At 39.3% G+C, this 20,896-nt stretch overlaps 1 protein-coding gene across 2 annotated transcripts in view; it reads left to right on the top strand.

Annotated features, from left to right (window-relative positions):
- CHN2 (chimerin 2) overlaps positions 1 to 20,896 on the top strand; it is a 194,809-nt gene that overhangs the window by 166,939 nt on the left and 6,974 nt on the right. For both annotated transcript variants that reach the window (XM_038389815.2, XM_038389816.2), the window contains 4 exons: positions 3,402 to 3,486; positions 5,903 to 6,076; positions 8,033 to 8,110; positions 17,438 to 17,575. In XM_038389815.2, coding sequence (XP_038245743.1) covers positions 3,402 to 3,486; positions 5,903 to 6,076; positions 8,033 to 8,110; positions 17,438 to 17,575 — 475 coding nt within the window. The remainder of the gene's footprint in view (positions 1 to 3,401; positions 3,487 to 5,902; positions 6,077 to 8,032; positions 8,111 to 17,437; positions 17,576 to 20,896) is intronic.

Here is a 20,896-nt window from a genome sequence, read left to right as displayed (position 1 = left end):
CGGAACCCTTGCACAGTATAAAATAGCTCCGGGATCAGTTTGGCAGTCATTTCTCAGGCAAAACTCTCATTTACTATGACCAAAGTCTTACTTTCAGCATCAGCCTTAAGAGTCCATCTGAGCTGAAGTGTTGTTTTTAAGAATACAGAGCCTTCTTTTTTATGAACATTGAAAGTAATGGTCAGCCGAACTTCAGAGACAGTTCAGATATGTATCTTAAATTACATTAATGCTTATCCAAACTTCTTGAAATTTCATCTAGAAATCTCAAAAGATCACACTTTTTACTTGTGAGATAACAGTATTTCTCTGTTTCAGCTCAACCAGAAATGCTGCAAAACCAGCCTCTCTCATGGTATTTCATTTTGGTAAATGTAATTTCAGCCAAAACATGGAGATGTGAAAGTAACATTAAATAAATACATTTAACTGAAATTTTGGGGCCTCAAAATCAATGGTAGATGAGGGTGCTCAGCAACTCTCAAGTTTGGGTCTTCGGTGAAAATAATAATGACCATTTCCCATTGTGCAAGAAAAGACAAAGATATAATCAGCTACCAACTTCTAAATACTCTACAGTGTGATCAGTTAAATGATACCTTTATGTGAAGTGAACAAGCAGGCCTTTAATATCCTAGAAACTGTGGTGTTTAACCAGTTTAACCAGAATGTAAAACTGTGCAGTTTTAATAATACCGAACAACCTTTTACAATTATCTTTCATAAAAGATTAGCTTTTGTAACACTTTGTGAAGCAAGAGATACTGAGAATCTAACGATTAGCGATATCCCTCAAATAGACAATTTTGCATTTGTAGTTAAATGTAGCTCACGAAAGCTTATGCTCAGATAAATTTGTTAGTCTCTAAGGTGCCACAAGTACTCCTTTTCTTTTTGCAGATACAGACTAACACGGCTGCTACTTTAAAACCACAAAAATTACATAGTTACATATCTAAAATTGGTAGCATTGCAGTCATAGATAACTGTCTGCAATTTTGTATCCACAACATTATGTTGGAGACCACATTTTAAAATTTAAGCCTAAAACTCCAAGGGCAAGGTTCTCAGTTGATGTAAATCAGTGTCAATGAAGCTATGCTATTTGCACCAGCTGGGGATGTAGTTTTAAATGAATGTTAACTGATCCCTGTAAGACAACCTCTGAATTGAGCAAGAAGTGTTAGAAACACATACATATCAGCAAGGCTTACTACCAATAAGTGTTTCCATTAGTATATGTTGTAGTGAGAGCTAATACCTTTCAGAAGTATAATTTGAGTTGGTCAAATGTTCCTGTTTAAGCATTTTAGTACCAAAAGAGATGAAAAAAATTAGCATAGCTTTAAGCTAAATAACGATTGCTTTATAGCTGCAATTAGTTACATAATTATTGACTACATGGATAAGTAAGAGTAATTTGTTGTCAAGCTATGCTAAGTGAAAATGTAGTTTTTAATCATTAAACTAGAAAGATAGTAAGATATTTAAAAATACTTCATTTTGCCAAGGAATAGCAATGTTATCAGTTAATACAAACTCATTTCAGAAAAAAGTAAAGTGAAACAGGAAAATGGGAAAAAAGCATGAGTTTGTTTTATTAATTAATACATGTTTTCCAAGACAAATGGATGGAAATATTTGAGTATGTTTGTAGCTGTTACCACTGAACTTGAGAGCAAATGGTGCAATACCATTGAAGCCTTTAGTTACACAAGGGATTAATTTAGCCAAGACAGTTAGTAAAATCTATAATGTATGTTGTATTTTTATTAAATTTTGTTTGGTATTATTTTCAGACAGATAGCTCTGATTTCATAATAACATGACAAATCTTTGAATTGCAGGAGCTGTGATTTCTTGATGCAATACACTAATGCAAAATGCAATAATGCTGTGAGTGGTGCTGTAGACATAGCAGGGCCATGATATTGGCAAGCTGTATGCTTGATTGAAAATTGTATATCGTTTATTTGGAAAAGGGCAATAACTGCACTTTCCCCAACTAAATATACTTGATGAAAATTTAAAATAATAAACTTTTTCCCAAGCCAGTAGTGACCTTTCAACAAAGTCAGGGGATTTAAAAAAAAAGAAAGGAAAGGGTTAGTCAACAGAGAGGAAGCATTAGCAGCCTCAGTGTGCACAATTTGTTTTGTTAAATAAAGTCTCTACGCAGATTTAGCCCATGCTGTGTCCATTTACACAGGAGTATACTCGACTGTTTACTATGCTGTTCAATGAAAATTAAGTGCATGCTGTACCAGACCAATTGCAAAAGGCTCTAAAGGTGCCAGTGTTAATTTTGTACTATATAGCCATATTTTAAATAACAAAAAGATCACCATTATAGGTTCTTTAAAATGCAGTTGTTGAAGCAAGTGTTTTGTGCAAAAGGCAGCTGAGAAAACTGTGTTCTGTCTGTTCTTTTCATGCCATTTTACCCTTCTTGTACTGATATGGGGATTGTAGTAAAATGAGACTGTGACTTTACTGAATAAGGATTTTTTTTTGTTTTGTTTGTTTTGTCTGTGTGAGGTCAGTTTAGTTATTTAGTTTGGTCGGGGGAGTAGTTTGCCTATGTCTGTAATGGATTCTGACGTGCAAAAGCAGATGATTGCCCAACTTTTGCCTAGAATGTCTACACAAATTATTCCTTTTGATTCCTTTGGCTTTTGTTTAATGATTCTTTTTTTTTTAAATGGTGCAAATGCCTACATGACGGAGCCATGCCATAATCCTATTGTACTAATACCTATGCGATATTCAAAATATTAGAACTTTGAAGCTGCATGGGGGGGGCAAATTTTGCCCTCAGTACCCTAATCCAGTTCCCCTGAAATCAATAATAATTGTGCAAGTGTATTGGAAAGCAGAATTTGGCCACAGCATGAGAGCAGAGATTTTCTTCCACTGAATTCTATCTCCCTCTCTTTCCAATAGTCTGTTGCAGAGTGTGTGACTCTCGGAAGCTTTCTGATTTTATTTTAGCTAGTCCGGTAAAAGGAATGACTACAACTCTTTGGATTATTTGTTTTATTTTTGTCCATTTTGATAGAGGACTAAACCCAGTTATCACTTCTGCATCTGCACTGAACTAAATGTAGATGACACAAAAGAAACACATCAACTAGCAAAAAAAATGTTTTAAAAGTAATTTGTTTCTATGCCATACAGTATCCAGTTCTGCATTATGATAGGCCTATTGTGAGATAAGAGAACATAAAGATTAAAGCAAATTTATTTTCCCAGGATTTATTTCATACAGACTTTGGAAAGAAGTGTATACTGTATGCTGAAGACTTACTCCTACTGAATCCTTTGTCGTTTATCTCTTTTACTTGTTCCATCTGTCAGACCATCTGCCTCCTGATGACCCCATTTTTTTTATTGTATTACAGGTCTACACATTCCGAGGTCCACACTGGTGTGAATATTGTGCCAATTTCATGTGGGGGCTCATCGCTCAGGGAGTCAGGTGTTCAGGTAGCATTACGCATTTAATTTATCTTGGTTCTTTCTTCTGAAAAATAAAAGTGTAAGCTCCGGGAGGGAGGAATGGGGGACAATTTCATAAAATGTAACAAGAAATTGCTATCTAATTAGTCCAAAGGCTGAATTTGCTGTAGTTTAGCCCTTTCCAAGAAGTGCTGAGCACTAGGTACACATTTTAACAATAACAGTAAGGAATGGGAGTTGTACAGAAATCAGGATCCAGTCCAGTGTTAGCAAGGGAGAATAATGGGGGAGCCGGAGAGAGATCTTTCCATTTTTCATATCTGAAGAACAGAGAAATTAGCAGCACCAGTTTTTTGTTTTGTTTTTTTAACTTATCCTGCTTGTTTCTGGACTCCTGTGGGGCTTTACAAGAATATGTAAACATATTGGGAAGAAAATGGTGCTATATTTTCCTTTGGAAAACTTGATCCTTTTTTTTCCCTAAACAAAGGACTTAGAAATATTGTCCTGTTTATTTTTCCTGCTTAGTTGGCTTAGAAGTAGAGGCATCTCTCTATGGACATCTTTATAACAGTATGTTGGCAATGTGGAGGCCCCAGTATTTTGGTTTAGGTTTTTCATCAGCATCTTGTAAATCATCTTCCTTATGGTAGTGCCAGGTTTTGCTTTATATGTTTTTACATCTTAAGAAACAAGATCTGAAGATGGCACAAAGCCAGCCTGCAGCTAGACTTCATAATTCATCCTTTTGCCACTCACTGTTGAAAAATGTCCTTCTCTGGGAAAAGACTATCACCTTTGACCAATAAAAATACCATATGTTGCTACAAACCTCAAAATATCCTACCTCGTAGAAAAGAAAAAAATGTTACCCTCATTTCCAAAAGAATTAATTTCCTGGTTTTTCTTTCTCTTTAACCTTTTAATAGATTTTTTATTTTATTTTTTACATTTGTTTGCTACATTGCTACAATAAAGCAAGAACCATTACTCCATAATTTTGTTTGATGCAGGAATGGAAATTTTTTTTGATGCATCACATGCAGATTTTGGTAACTAAATTCTGCTAATTGAAATTCTCCTTCCACTTTCAGCTGAAGATAGTGCTCCCTCTCAAATCCTATCCTAACCTTATGAGTGTTACTGTGCACTGATTAACAGCGCCGAGTTGCAACCCCACATCAGACTGAATTTGAGGTGTGGGTGAAGTGACGCCACATAAAATTTATATAGCAATTTGAGGGTCCTTTAAGATAAAAGTTGATTTAAAAATTTAAAGTATCGATATGTGCATGGCCCACTTATTATTGTACTTTACTACTTCATCTTCTCTACCTACAGATGTGTCAGAGGCAAGACAAAGAGTATAAAAATGAAATTAAAAAAAGGAAAATTAATAACCATTTACTGATCAGGCAATTTAATCCTCAGTGTAAATTGGTAAAAATTGACTGTGTGGATCTAATGAATATTGTTGGATTTGTTCCCCTAATTTAAAATACCTAACCTATGAAAAGGCTTACTTATTTAGTATGAAGCTTAACATTTTCCCATATTAAATTACCAAAATTTAACTCTAAGTAGACAAACAAGATTTTTTTTTAACCTCACATTAAATGTTTTGCAAGAACATTGAAAACAATAAAGGGAGTATCCTAAATGCAGCTGGCCAGATTTACTTAGATGTCACTGAACAATAATCCATTATGCAGTAGTTTCTGTCTGAAGAGACCAAATAAACTAAACTGATTCCATTAAACTTATAGAAGGTTTGTTGTTGTTTTTTAGGGACAATTTGATTGTTTGATTGACATTTTATGGAACATAATATTGAGATGTGTTTCAAGTAGTTCAGAGAGTTGTTTAAAATTTTAGTAGTTCAGCCAGTAATCAATATGCAAAAGGTATATTTGCCTTATCAGTGATAATTTCAGGAATGTTAAGGAGCCCTGAATGATTATAGCATAAGGGCCTTGTTTAATAACAAGCACACTTTTGCTTTGCTCCTCTACACACACTATCAATGAGAAGCAGAACTAGAAATGCTTTACAGTAGAAAGCAAACTTCTGGGAAAAGTACATTGGAGTGCAGTGTTTGTTCCTGACCCTGGTTTTTCCTAACACTCTTTGCGGCTGATGCAAGATAGTCATCTGGGCTCTTCTCACTAACTTTTTTCAGGGATCCTCCATCCTCTTCCCTCTTCAGAATCTCAACATTGCAGTGACCCTCTCTTCGGGGTGTTGGATGTCACCAAGTCCTGTCAATGTTATTGAGTGAGTCAGCCACAGGAATCACTAGAAAGCAATGTGACGAGTTTTTGTGTTTGTTCTGGTTTTGTCTGAGGGATGAGGGTTTTCCTCTTTGTTTGTATAGGCTCATGAAATCATTACCTAGCGAAACCTATCAATGGAAGTGTTAATTCTGGCAAAACTTTGTTCACAGACTGTGGGTTGAACGTACACAAACAGTGTTCCAAATATGTGCCCAATGACTGTCAACCAGACCTCAAGAGGATCAAGAGAGCCTACTGCTGTGACCTCACTACACTAGTGAAGGCCCACAATACACAGAGACCAATGGTTGTGGATATATGCATTCGAGAAATAGAAGCAAGAGGTTTGCATGATTTTCTTTGTTAGACTAGAGTGGAGTGTCACCAGGTCTATAATATTACATGAATTGTGATTAAGGATTAACAGATGCACATAAAAATTAAATCAACTTTGAATTACATGTTAAATTGGGAGGAAAAAAATAGGCCCAAGTAAATGGAAGAGTGGACAGGAGTAGGTTTTTTGAGTAAAAATTCTACTGTTTTGCATTGGCTAGTAAAGTCCAGTTCTGTCATTTCCAAATGCAAATTATTTAAATTGCTTTTTAAAAAATATATTAGATATATCTTCTAAAATGCAAACTATTCATGTCATACTTTTTAAAAGGACAAACTTTAAACTCACTTGTGTGTCTTCTCACTTGGTTCATTTCCCTTTGACAGATATATGGACAATATTTTCATTTCAAAGCAATCAGAGTTTAATTCCATGCAAGTTACAAATAGTTTTAAACTATTTCAGAACATCGTGTGCGAGAGAACACAAATTAATGGAAATGGCTCATACAAAACATGAAAGAGGAGTGCAACATTTTGTGACCTGTAGCAAGCCTCTCTTCTAGTGAAATTCACATTACATTCTGTTTCTGACTGATGAATGACATAGCCAAGCAACGTGTCAGCCAAAAAGCCAGCTTGTGATTTGTCTTTTACAGCACTGACATACATTCCACATTTACAAATTACGATAACCCCAAGTTATGCAAAATGATTATAAGCTAATGATCATGTATATATTATTGGTGGCTTGCATGTGACTTGTGCCACCTGATAAGCCACGTTTCCTCTGTTAGTCATGTTTTGCACAGAGATCCCATAATGCTGAATTTTTGACATGATAGTAATCTGCATGGCAACACACTGCTGCCAGACAGGGGATTTTAAAGCAGTGTAGGGGATTTAGCCACACAACTTCCATTAAAATTAATAGAAGATATGCAGCTAAATCCTCTGTACTGCTCTACAAATCTCAGCCAGGATTATATCATCACTGCAAGAACAAGTGGAAAGGGAGGATGGGTTTGTGAGAGAACAGTTTTACTGAAACATAAGTATCTATAATGATAGCAAAGGACATATTAGAAAGCTATATTGCATTTGATATATAAATATTCTTTCTTTTACAAATGTCAATTCAGACTAAATTAGTGTCCTCTTTCATTATCAATACCTTAACAGCTGTAAGAACTTTAAAAATCCCTCCTGTTGGGATATTGGTTTTGGTCATGATACAGCCTCAGTAGTTAAAAAAGCTAGTGTCTCTTTGTTGGGTGATCATATGGGCATGGTCACAGTAAGGAACCTGTGAGTTAAAAGAAATAACTGCCATGTAAGCCACTTTGACTAGTTGTATCTGCTGTCTTGGACCACTCTTCTTTCCTGTAGGGATGGGAACAGTGCAAGTAAGATTTGTGGAGGCTAACAGCAAACAGGCAAAGAACAGTGGGAGGGATGAGTTGTGCGAAAGAACAGTGTATGCTGCACGTACCAGTTAAGACTGACAGCAAAATCAGAGAGGAAAAAGGACCACAGGAAGGTAGAGTTAATTGCTGGCATCACTATAGGTCATTAAGAACATAGACATAGGGAAGGCAGAATTTAAAGCTATAGTAATTAAAGACCGAAAAACAAGAACTGAATAGGAAGTGATCATACCATATGCTTCCAGTATAGGCAAATTGCAGTATTTTGTAGCTGATATTGTGTATTCCCTTTCAAACTAATAAAACCAGAAAATGTAACCAACTTGTAGTCTTTAAAATTTACCTTAATTCTTCTTTAAAATACTCAGAAGTTTAACATTAAAATTATTGCTCTTGTCACATTTCATATATGGGATTATTAGCATAACATAAAATAACTGTGATGTTATTGATTTTAAGATTTGAATAGATTGAATATTTGTTGATATATATCTGTTGATAGCAGAAATAAAGCTAAATCAAATGTTTATCTTGCAGGTTTAAAGTCAGAGGGCCTTTACAGAGTCTCGGGGTTCACTGAACACATTGAAGATGTCAAAATGGCCTTTGATCGAGGTATAGTGTGTTTTAATATTAGATGGGTTTTCAGCTGACCTTTCGGTTTAAAGAGACACTGTTCTTATTGATCTCTGGGAGCTCAAATACCATGGTGAGGAAACTGGTTTATAAGCAGAAGCCCAAAATGTTACCTATCTTTTTTCTGATGTTATTATTTTTTACCAACTTCTGTAGCACTTTTCACATGATTAAAATCATATTTCATAGTTGGAATAAAGTAGATAAACACATAACAAATAAATGTAGATAGAGAAGTGAAAGGTTCAGATGACTAGTAATGGTCTAGAGCCTTTCACCTCTAGGTTACCACCTCAGACAGAGGCATTCCTGAATGTCTGGAAGGCATCTAGCACATTGTGGATACTAAACAGATAATAATAACAATAATGATCTTTGTTCAGGAAGGCAGACTGCAGTTGTCATTGTGCTGAATGTTATACTCAATGCTAAAATGGTCAAAGTGCAGTCGTCTTAATACGCAAGCGGATTTACATCATATATGGGAATTCACAACAAGGGTCCAAATAACTCTGCAAAATCTTTAGCTAATTTTATATAAAGAATGTTTACTTAAAAACCCACAGGATCCTGCAAACCACATAGGCCCCACCGCTTAGCTAACTGCACTGTGTCTGTCTGTATGTGTGTGTCATAGGGAGACAAAGTGGGTGAGGTAATATCTTTTTTTTGGACCAACTTCTGTCGGCGAGACAGACAAGCTTTTGAGCTTATACAGAGCTCTTCTTCAGGTATTCAGCTCAGTGTAAGCTCGGAAGCTTGTCTCTCTCACCAACAGAAGCTGGTCTAATGCAAGATATTACCTCACCAACATCGTGCCTCTAATATCCTGGGACCAACACAGCTACAACAACACTGCGTACAATGTGTGTGTATTTCTCACACCCACATGCTACTTCTGTGTTTCCAGGCTTCCCTGGAACTTGTCTGTGCACTGAATTGCACATGTATCCCATACCTGTGCTGAGTGTCCATATATGCTGAATGGGGAATGGGTACACGCTGTGTACAGGCATAGACCCGTGTCCACACTGCCTTTTTTTTTGTCCACCACATTAGTGCTATCATTTCAGGGGCAGTAACCCAGAGTCCTGTGCATCACAGGAGACACTCCGGGAATCACCTTGCTATGTGTTGCTGGTACTGTACTCCGCCTTCATACATTTGGCAATGGCAGCTCCCTCTTGCTTCTACCAAACTGTGTTGGAGACTTGGAGCACAGGTATGATGATGTGGTTCTGCTCTTGCTCACTGGACAAATGTTCCTGTGGTGCAGTAGTGGACACTAGGCAGAATCGGCCCACACAAATTTGAGACAGCTGACTGAGTCTGGGGGGAATGAAATCCAGTAGGATCCCAAGAAACAGGTGTATTGAATGCTGGGAGTGCAATGGTATGCCCATGGGAGGGCCTCTGCTTTTGGTCCTGGAGAACCATCAGGGTGCGTTGGGAATCCTGCTGACTCCTCCCTAATGTGTGGAAAACATGTTGATCATACTCAGAAAGCAAAGTGCACACACAGGAGACGTGAACAGTAACTTTTATTGACAAACATACATCAAACATAGAGCTAAAACAGTTTGTAACAAGATCAAATACACAACAACAATGGGTCAGAGTCCCTCAGAGATGGTCAAACATTAATTTCTTCGAATATGTCTCCTTGCCCTTCTCTTCTCCCTAACAAGGGAGGAATGGCAGCAAAATATTGGAGGGTGGAGGGGGACAAAGGGGGTTGTCTCCTGTGTGGGATCTGGGGACTGTTCACAAGCTGGTCTAGAAGAACTGGATCAGGCTCATCGTTCCCTTCCTGAATGCTCTGGGCGGTTCCCCTCTCGAGGGGTTTCAGGTACCTGCGGAAAATGTTGTGCCAGGCATCAAGTATGTTTCTTCCTGTCAGAGGTGGTGGTGGGATTCACTGCCTCAGCAGCAGCCTGGCAGGCAGCTGGAGGAGGACTAGGAGAAGGAGGAGCTGCTCTTTGTTCATGCAGGGAGCAGGTGCTACAGTGGTGGGCAGGGCCTAGAAGCATGCTACCAGCGGTTGGACTAAGGATTTTCTGAGTGCATGATCTTGTTCCCTCTGACGTACTCCCATTGCCTATGCAACTCTCCATTTTCAGGAAAGCTTTAACCATGCCTAAGAACCCAATCCTTCCTTGTTCTAAGAAACTTGAACTGCTCCTGACTTCCATCTATGCCAATGAACAGGTCTTTCTGCATCTTCCTCTGCAATCTCTGTGGAACTCCTGCCCTTCCACTGGAATGGCTTCTTTGTTGGCATCAGAATATCCTGCCAAGTCAAAGACAAGGGTAACGGGAAATTGCATTTTTCCTTGGAAAGTAACTAAATCCCCCAACATCATGCAATTGTACTGTGGAAGCCACAACACTGGTACATTTAGAATCCCGGGAATGCAGCTGTTAAAACCCCCTTCCTTCAGACTACTTTTGCAGCCCATTAGGAAGGAGCTGAAGTTAAAAAAAATGGTAAGATGCCTGCAGTACTGTTATTAAAGTGCTTTAATGTTTACCGTGCATGGATGGACCGCTTGCGGTGGTGTTTGGTTCCTTTAAGGGTAACGTTACCAAGTCGTCTTTCTGTTCTTTAAAGGCTGGCCGTCACTTTGAGAACATAGCAGTTGTTGAGACTGAAATGGAAAAGAGTAGTGGCTTTCCAGTCCTGTGGAGGACACCTGGCCACCTATGCCAGAGATATGTTTCTGATAATGGTGACTATCTACATATTACTGAGTGGTGGGGTTTAGTGAGCTACAAAGTTGGACCAAGCACATTTGCTCTACTGAAAAACCATCTTGAATTTCTGCTACACCAAAAATTTGCTGAATTATGCTTACAGGACTGGATGGCAATGCAAGAGAAAATTGACTATTCTATGCTAGCAGATGGAGTTGCCATGGAAGAGGAACAAAGAACCACAGAAAACATCCACCCACCGCTTAATTCCCCCTGTGTCGCAAGAAAGTCCAGCCCCTGTGTCTAGTGAACAGCATTGAAAGGGACAGAGAAACAGAGAGTGACTCCAGAAGTGTATTTTCTTCCCTAAACTTTTGGATTAACACCACAAGTCAATCACCTCTCTGCTGCTAAGGGGCCTGGCATTTGTGCAACCACTGGAATGGATGCTTCACTCACCCTTGCTTCTCCTGGCTTCTGCAGAGCGGCTCAGCATGGGGAGAGGCCAGACACCAGGTACTGGGAATGATACAAAACATTTGAAGCGGTCACAGGGAGAATGGACTGCTCTGACATTCCTCGGACAACCGAACAATTCCCTTTGTCTTCCCGGACGTAGGCAGGCCTGCACACAAGGAACTAAGCACCCCCATCCCCCTTCCATTCAGCTCCCATTCATAAGAGGAAGGAAAGACAGGATATGTTGAGGAATGATGTTGGATCATTGCACAACCATATGTGTCATGAAACTGTTCTTTCCCCACATGGGGCCTTATAGCACTCAGCCTCCCTCTTCTTTCACCCCCTGTTTTGTGCAGCACTGGGACTATTGCTGTCAGTGATAGCCAAGAAATGCACAGACACAAGGGCCTGTTATGGCTTCTGTTAAATGCTTTCTAATGGTTCATGGGATTTCGATAAAATCATTGATTTAAAGCTGTGCGCTGCTCTGGGACCATGCTGAGGTGGGGTGGGGGGCTGGGCTGAGGCATATATCACCAGAGGAAGGGTGGGGGTCCATTGTAAAACTTACCAATGTCAGATTCTGGGTCCTACAGCAGCCCTGGGTCCTGGTGGGGGGCTTCTTCAACCAGGACTGCCCAGTAGAGTTGCAGAATCGCATGCTTCTCTTCCTCTGTGTCTCTTGGGGCTTCCTCTAGGAATTCCTCTGAGGTCTCCGCTGCCTCCTCACCCTGCCCATCATCGGTCCCATCCTATGATGAGGCCAGCAGGGTTGAGGAGGGGCTCATGAGTCAGTTCAGGTTCTGTACCTGCAACCCTGGAGAGCTCCCAGTCCAGCTCATCTTGTAGCATGGGTATGTGTTAAGTCAACTCCTGGAGCAACAGCTGGAGTCCTTCACCCTCCAGTACAAGAGCCTGATGTGTTTCATGTGCACCCAGCACTGGGATGGAATCCGGTGAATGCCAGCCATCTCCAGCCTCTGTGAAATCTCCTGGTACAGGTGAGTGTATCTGCCACTTACCTGGTGAAGGACAATCTGCTCCGAGCACACGAGCACCCAGGTGTGCTCCAGAGACCAGGCAGTTGCTCTCGGACCAAAATCACCTGTATTGATCAATCTATTTTAGTAGAAAACTGTTCTGTGGGAGTCAGGATAGGTTGCTACTACTGCTGGCAAGTGGGTTTCAGGGACCTTTATACTTTCCATTAAGGGTCATGCAGCAAAATGATCATCACCCTGGAGTACTATCGCTACTCGTGTCCTGGTATACGGCCTTTGCCCCTGTCTACAGTACGCTGTAGAACAAGTACAGAACAAGTACAGGGTCATGCCACAGCGGAGGTGCTTACATATCCACACCTCTCATGCTAGACTGTCCATCAGGAATGTGCCTCAGGGCTTCAGATGTGGACAATATGGGGGTTATGGCACAACAACACACATGTACCTGTGTTCAGTCTCAAGTGTAGATGGACCTACATACACACACAAAATGCAGCTTTCCTTGTATACCTATCATCTTACTGTATTTGGGAGGATATTTCCTTTCTTTCCTTGTGTGTAATATATGATCCTGCTCCTCTCCCATATATGGTATTTCCCTCCTGCTTTGTTTCTTCAAATATTATTTTCGCACTTTATACTGTTTTTTTCTTTTAAAAAAAATAACATTTAAAATGGTGTAGATCACATTATCATAGAAATACTTTGTATCTGAAGTTTTCCTTGTTTGGAAGAAAATTCCTGTAATGGCTACACTGGCTAAGGAAAACTAACCACAAAAGAAGGGATTCTGAAGTGATTATGCTCAGAGTATAACTTACAAACATTAAGAGGATGGCATATTGTTTCTGTGTTGGATGCTGGCATCTTTTCTGCTGCAACCGTTCATACACATACAAATCTTGTTGCTCTGAGAGCTGTGTCTCCACATCGTGACTCTAGCAGCCTGTATGGAACTTGTAGGGAGAAGCACAAGTTGCAGGAGGGAAGAGTTTGGAGGAGGCACCAGGAAGTCAGTCTGTGTGCACATGGATGGAATGTTAGCTGTAGTTGCTGCATCTCTGTGAATATTGGTCTTAAAAAACAGTGTTAGTTTACACACATGGAATTTGTTCATTTAATTACCCGGCACACAGTACTAACAATGATCTAAGAGGAAACTATATTACTAAAACTTTTAAGACACACATCATCTTCGTCAGGCTATAGGAAATGAAATGCGATAGAACATTATAGAAAATCTTGTTTAACACTGTGTATCAAACTCCGCCATAGAATAGAGTTGACTTAAACTGGATTTGCAGGGGTACAATGAAGGCAGAATTTTACCCCCAGTGCTGTAGGATTCTTAAAGGGACAGTGTCTTGTTCCTACAAAAGCATTACAATATAAATCAAAAGGAATCTGAAACTTAGAAGTTAAAGTCACTGGAAGAGAATGTTATCTCTGAATATATTACCTCAGGTTGATAAATGCTGATGAAGCTGGGATGTTAAACCAGAGATGTGCCTAGTTCTTACATACAGTAAGTTTCTTTATACAGCCAAATGGTGTAAATGGGCCTTAGTGTACATGAGAATTAGGCTTATTGAGGTTGTGACAATGTTCTATTTCAGCTATTTTTAACTAGAATAAGAGGAATAATAAGGATTTATTTAATCTAATGAATGTGGATGCTGTAGAGCAACAGTTGTTCTCTGTACTGCAGTTGACCTGCTGCATTCTGATGGCATAGAAAACACTCATTGTGCAGTTTGTCCACAGAGACACCATTGTAGTAAATGCATTTTGTCCTTTTATTTGTTGTTGTTTCTTTGATTGTCTGGCAAACATATTTGTTATAATATTATGCTGTTAAATGTTACTTGGACCATTCAAAAGCACCCTGACTTTTATTGGCATTCTTGTAAACTGTGTGCAAGTATCTTTGTTTTACTGGATTTGGAGTTTGACAGTTTTTTCAAAGGATCAAATCCTAAAGTCTTTAACTTGGGCAGTTCTCACAATGATACTTAATTTGGCACAATAAGACCATTGGGTCCAAGGACCTTTGAAGGAAAATGTAGTTTTAGTGTAAGTGTAATTCAACACGGAATGTGCATTTGTGGAAGGTAGATTTGTGGAAGGTAATACCAGTTCTGATCTTCTTCCCTATAAATTATTATTTATATCCCATCTAAAATGTGCTGTGCCCTTTAAACAACAAAGAAAAAACATGGTCCTTGGCTTGAAGAGTCCAAATTTAGACATAACAGGTGGTTTGGGAAAAGCAGGGGATGAGAGGAAAGAACAGAAAAATGTAAGTTGTGCTATATTATTGTGTGCTAAATGAATTACATTTTTACAGGTTAGTACAGAAAAGCTTTTGGTATTGACATCATAACAGCTGCTATGTGGCAATTTATCTTATTGCAGAGTTGTGGACAATTTTGGTAATACAGAAAGAAAAAGGTATCATTGTAAAATTAATTAGGTTCCTTTAAGTTAATATCACTGATGCTCCTCTGTTTTACACTTTGTCCTTAACTCCACTTGCTATGAGTTAACACTTCTTCCTTAAGTGCTTTGAATGTTTAAATCCAGCCATCTTGGGAAAATAGAAAATAAGTGTAGCTGGCCAGAGTTGCTTTAACAGGGAAAAAAAACACCAATAGGTATCTCTTGGAGAAGATTTTAAATTTGTGACTTTCCATATAACAGAAAGTGTATTTTTATTCCCTTATACTTTCAAAAATTTTCTTCAGTTGCATTTTTATAGACTTATGTTTATTTTTGAAGTGCCACAGTCTTTGGAGACAACTAATTTGGTGATTCATGAACTAATATATTTTTGTTACAGTGATCTTCAAGCAAAGATATAAATAAAATGTATGTTTGTGTGGCATTTGATGCAGCTAGAGTGCCAGTTTAAGGATGCTTGCTATACTACACTGTAAAAACATTGAATAAATAGCACTTTCATTTAGTATACTAGTGAACTTGCTGTTAAATAAAGACAAGTAATGGATGCAACATTCGGATTTGCCATATCTGTTTGATGCAGCTGCTGTCTTCTTGAAAGCATCTGTTTTCAGTGTAGCATTTTTAGCATTCAGCGTACAGCAATTAAATAAAGCTGGCCAAACAATGTTTTATAATACTTATGCTACTGTGCCAAGTATGTGTGGATAAACAAGAGATTGGGGCAGAGTAAATGTTCTGTTAGGGGTATGGATGCTGTGTTAAATTAAATACTGATGTATGTGTTCAGACTACTCAGCTACATCAAAAAAGGCTGTTTATTTTAAACGCTAAGCATATAATCTTCTCTTGATGAGTACATGTAGGTCCTGTTAGTGCTAATGAGAGTTATGCGCATGCATTAGACAGAAGAACTGATTCCTTCAAGATTAATGCCTTAGGTTTGGACAGAACATCTAGAATCAACACAAGCTGTTTTCTCCTGCAGTGAAAAAATAATCTGAAGCATGTTTACAGTACATTCCCTCTTAAGAAAGACTGTCACCAGCACATTAGGAGCAGTACACATGACATACACACTTTATCTATTTTAGGTACTTGTATGGCCCCCATTACCCCAGTATCCGAGCTCCTCACTATGTTTCATGTATTTATCCTCACAACACCCTTATGAGGAGGGAAGTAATACTGTCATTACAGATGGGGTACTGAAACATGGAGAACATAAGTGTCTTGCCCAAGGTCATATAGTGAGTCTGGGTGGAGCAGGGAATTAAACCTGACCTCCCAAGTCCCAGGCTGCCACCCTAACCACTGAACTATCCTTCCTCTCTCTTGTGGATGGGCATACTGGGTATGGCATATTCACCTTGCACTGGGGCTGGTTGAAAAAGGCAAAGAGAAGAGCAAGCGTGTCACTTTCAGCTGCAGGGCAGAGAGAGAATGCCATGAGTCCTGAGCAGTTCTCAAGTGAAGCAAAATGTGGACATTGTGGTACTGAAAATAAGGGTGGAGAGAGGAAGCTATACACACACACACACACACACACACACACACACAGAGGTGTCCATATAATCTGACATGGGTGTGGCCAGTTTCTGAGAAAAGGAAAGGGTGTTTCTGATGCACAGAAACTAGCCCTTTTCTCCAACTCTTCAGTGGGATGGAAGGAAGAGAGGTGTTTACAGGCATAACAAATGCTGACTTTGAAAAAGGTCAAGTCAGTGCATAATGGAAAAATGTCTGCAAATAGTCATTTGAACTTGAAAACTAACTTTGATTCAGCTATGTTTGAAATTCGTTCATTTTCCTTTTCGGCAGGTATTTCAGTGGTCAAGCTTTACTAGCATCAACTGAGTGTTAAGCTAAAATGATTGAAAAGGAGTTTTGAATTATTCTGCTGCAATATATGAAATTCAAAATTCATGTAATTTTGGTTACATAAGTCACATAATCATTTAACAGAAACAGTACCACATGACTTGCATAGCTAAATGCCATGGCGGGACTATTTAAATTGAGATATTTACCTGAATCTGTTCACATGCTGTTTGGCTAGGAAAATAAATTTAGAAGACAACAGAAAATTTCAAAGCAACAAGAGGATTCTGTGATCTGTTTATCATTGTGGCCCAGCAAATAGATCATGTGATTATGATTCAAAAGAGCAGGGTTCTTTTCCAAACTGGTGTTGATCTGCTTGGTAACCTTGAGCAAATTACCTCACCTCTGTGTGTCTCAGTTTCCCCACTTGTAAAATACAGTTATCTCCTTTGTAAATGGCTTTGAGATCTGTGTGTAAAAAGTGCTATACAAAAGCTAGCTATTAGAATGTTATTGTCAACATTTAACAAACAGGCAGAATTCAGCAGTTCCATTATTCATCCCTGAATTTTAGCACTCAGCATTAGAAATCCTACGTGGGATGATATACTGTAGATTTTGGTGTTGTATTTGCCAGTTTACATTGAAGCTATGAACAACCAACACTTGAAAAATAGTGGAGGAAATACCATTTTCATTGATATATTGGAGAATTGGTGGTTATATGTTTGTTTCAGATGCTGTCTGCAGATTATTTCTTGTAAGGATGGAAGGAATAAACCTTAATCAGTATTAAGGAGGCCAACTCTTGCCAAAGTAAAATTATGCTATTTTAACAAAAGATTTCTTGCTTCTCTTCTAGATGGTGACAAGGCAGATATCTCTGCAAGTTTATATCCAGACATAAACATTATTGCTGGAGCACTGAAGCTATATTTCAGAGACTTGCCGATTCCTGTAATCACCTATGAGACTTACTCCAAGTTTATAGAGGCAGCAAGTAAGAATTGCATAACAATTCATATAATTTTTAATTACATTTTCTCCTAAAGAAATGTTTTTATAAAAAAAAAATCAAGCTTTCCAACAAAGTGGAAGCAAATACATTGCTTTGTTCATTGCTCTTTCATCATTTTCCTCTTTTAAATGGAGTGTTTACATCAGTGTTGATATAAAGCTGTTCCCCTTGCAGCTATGTATGGCTGTGTAAATCAGTGTAGCTTCTCTGGAGTCAAGGGAACTACAGCTTACACCAGCTGAGGATCTGAGCCAATCTGTTTGCAGTAATGGGAGCTGTTTATGCAGTTGTCTTAAAAAATACAGTTCTGCTTTAAGGGATTAAACCTGCTTTAAGTCACTGGCAGATCCCTGGGGACAGGAAAGGAAGCATCTTTTCTCTATTCTACGAGCTACCGAGTAGTAATGGAGCTGTTCCTCAGCTACTATCCTATTCACAAAAAGAAAAGGAGTACTTGTGGCACCTTAGAGACTAAAAAATTTATTTGAGCATAAGCTTTCGTGAGCTACAGCTTACTTCATCGGATGCATTTACAGACTAACATGGCTGCTACTCTGAAACCTATCCTATTCACAGGGCAGAGGAGCTGCGACAGTGCTTGTTCCTTTACATGTCCAAGATGAAAACAGTCAATGAATCCATCACCTACTGCTTTTTGTACCCCAGTCCCAAATTGCCATTGTGAGGGAGCATGCAGTGAGCCCCTGTAAGCTGGGCTTTATGGGAAGCAGAGGATGCACATCCCCTATATTAGTTCTCATGTTCTCTGCTCCCCTTGTGTAACAGAACAGCACTGGCTCCGAAGTAAATCTGGCAGAGGAAGAAGCAGGATTTGCCCCCAAGTTTCTTTGTTAATGCTACTTTGTTACACATGATGATGTTTTATTATAAAAACTGGCTGAAATGGAATTGCACTGGAACTAGGTTAGTACGCAATGCTGAAAAGATTCCAGAATAAATCCATTTAAGATTTAAAATAAGGAATCATGCATTCCTGAGTCCCATTGATTTTAAAACTATACTTTAGAGCAAAGAACAGAAGAATGGACATACTGGGTCAGACCAAAGGTCCATCTAGCTCAGTATCCTGTCTTCTGACAGTGGCCAATGCCAGGTGCTTCAGAGGGAATGCACAGAACAGGTAACCACTATCCCCTGTCGCCTATTCCCAGCATCTAGCAAACAGAGGCTAGGGACATCATCCTTGCCCATCCTGGCTAATAGCCATTGATGGACCTATCCTCCATGATGTTATCTAGTTCTTTTTTGAACCCTGATATAGTCTTGGCCTTCACAACATCATCTGGCAAGGAGTTCCACAGGTTGACTGTGCATTGCATGAAGAAATACTTCCTTTTGTTTGTTTTAAATGTGCTGCCTATTAATTTCATTTGGTGACCTCTAGTTCTTGTGTTATGAGAAGGAATAAATAATACTTCCCTATTTACTTTCTCCAAATGAGTTATGATTTTAAAGATCTCTATCATAACCCCCGTAAGTCATCTCTTTTCCAAGATGGAAAATCCCAGTCTTATTAATCTCTCCTCATATGGCAGCTGTTCCATACCCATAATCATTTTTGTTGCCCTTTTCTGAATCTTTTCCAATTCCAATATATCTTTTTTGAGAAGCAGGGACCACATTTGAACTCAGCATTCAAGATGTGGGCATACCTTGGATTTATATAGAGACAATATGACACTTTCTGTCCTATCTATTCCTTTCCTGATGATTCCCAACATTCTGTTAGCTTTTTTGACTGCCGCTGCACATTGGGTGGCTATTTTCAGAGAATTATCCATAATGACTCCAAGATCTTTCTTGAGTAGTAACAGCTAATTTAGACCTCATCAGTTTGTATGTAACATTGGGATTATGTTTTCCAGTGTGTATTACTTCGCATTTATCAACATTGAAATTCATCTGCCATTTTGTTGCCCAGTCACGCAGTTTAGTGAGATCCCTTTGTAACTCTTCGCAGTCTGCTTTGGACTTAACTATCTTGAGTAGTTTTGGGTCATCTGCAAATTTTGCCACCTCATGTTTACCCCTTTTTCCAGATCATTTGTGAATATGTTGAACAGTACTGGTCCCAGTACAGATCCCTGGGGGACTTCTCTATTTACTTCTTTCCATTCTGAAAACTAACCATTTATTCCTACACTTTGTTTCCTATCTTTTAATCAGTTACTAATCCATGAAAGGGCCTTCCCTCTTATCCCATGACAGCTTACTTTGCTTAAGAGCCTTTGTTGAGGGAACTTGTCAAAGTCTTTCTGAAAATCTAAGTACACTATACCCACTGGATCATCCTTGTCCACATGCTTGTTGACCCCCTCAAAGAATTCTAATAGATTGGTGAGGCATGATTTCCCTTTACAAAAACCATGTTGAATCTCCCCCAACAAATCATGTTCATCTATGTGTCTGATAATTCGGTTCTTTACTATAGTTTCAACCAGTTTTCCCAGTACTGAAGTGAGGCTTACCAGCCTGTGATTGCCAGGATCACTTATGGAGCCTTTTTTAAAAGTTGGTGCCACAGTAGCTATCCTCCAGTCATCTGGTACAAAAGCTGATTTAAATGATAGGTTACATCATCTACTGTTAGTAGATCTGCAATTTCACATTTGAGTTCCTTAGGCACTGTGGGTTCCAGGGCTGGAGCACCCCTGGGGAAAAAATGATGGATGCTCAACACCCACCAGCAGCTCCCATATCAGCACCTCTCCCACCCTCCCAGCCCTTCCCACTTGCCATGGATCAGCTCCACAGTGTGCAGGAGGCGCTGGGGGGGAGGGAAGAGGAGTGAGGGTGCAGCCCGCTCAGGGGAGGGGGTGGAATAGGGCGGGAAAAGGCAGGGTAAGGGTGGGGTCTTGGGGGAAAGGACAGAGTGAGGGTGGGGCCTGGGGCAGGGCTCGGGGGGCAGCACCCTCTGGCACATTAGAAAGTAAGCATGCCTGGGTGAATACCATCCGGTCCTGGTGTCTTATTACTGTTTAGCTTATCTATTTGTTCCAAAACCTCCTCTAATGACACCTCAATCTGGGACAGTGCCTCAAATATGTCACCTAAAAAGAATGGATCAGATCTGAGAATCTCCCTCGCATCCTCATCCATGAAGACCGATGCAAAGAATTCATTTAGTTTCTTCACAATGGCCTTAACGTCCTTGAGTGCTCTTTTAGCATCTCAATCATCCAGTGGCCCCACTGGTTGTTTAGCAGGCTTCCTGCTTCTGATGTCCTTTTTTTGCTTTTACTTTTTGAGTCTTTGGCTATTATTTACATTCTTTTTGACCTT

The sequence above is a fragment of the Dermochelys coriacea genome, chromosome 2, assembly GCF_009764565.3.
Source record: "Dermochelys coriacea isolate rDerCor1 chromosome 2, rDerCor1.pri.v4, whole genome shotgun sequence".
Taxonomy (NCBI): Eukaryota; Metazoa; Chordata; order Testudines; family Dermochelyidae; genus Dermochelys; species Dermochelys coriacea.
Note: the sequence above shows the minus strand (reverse complement) of the source record. Positions and strands in the feature narration are given on the sequence as shown.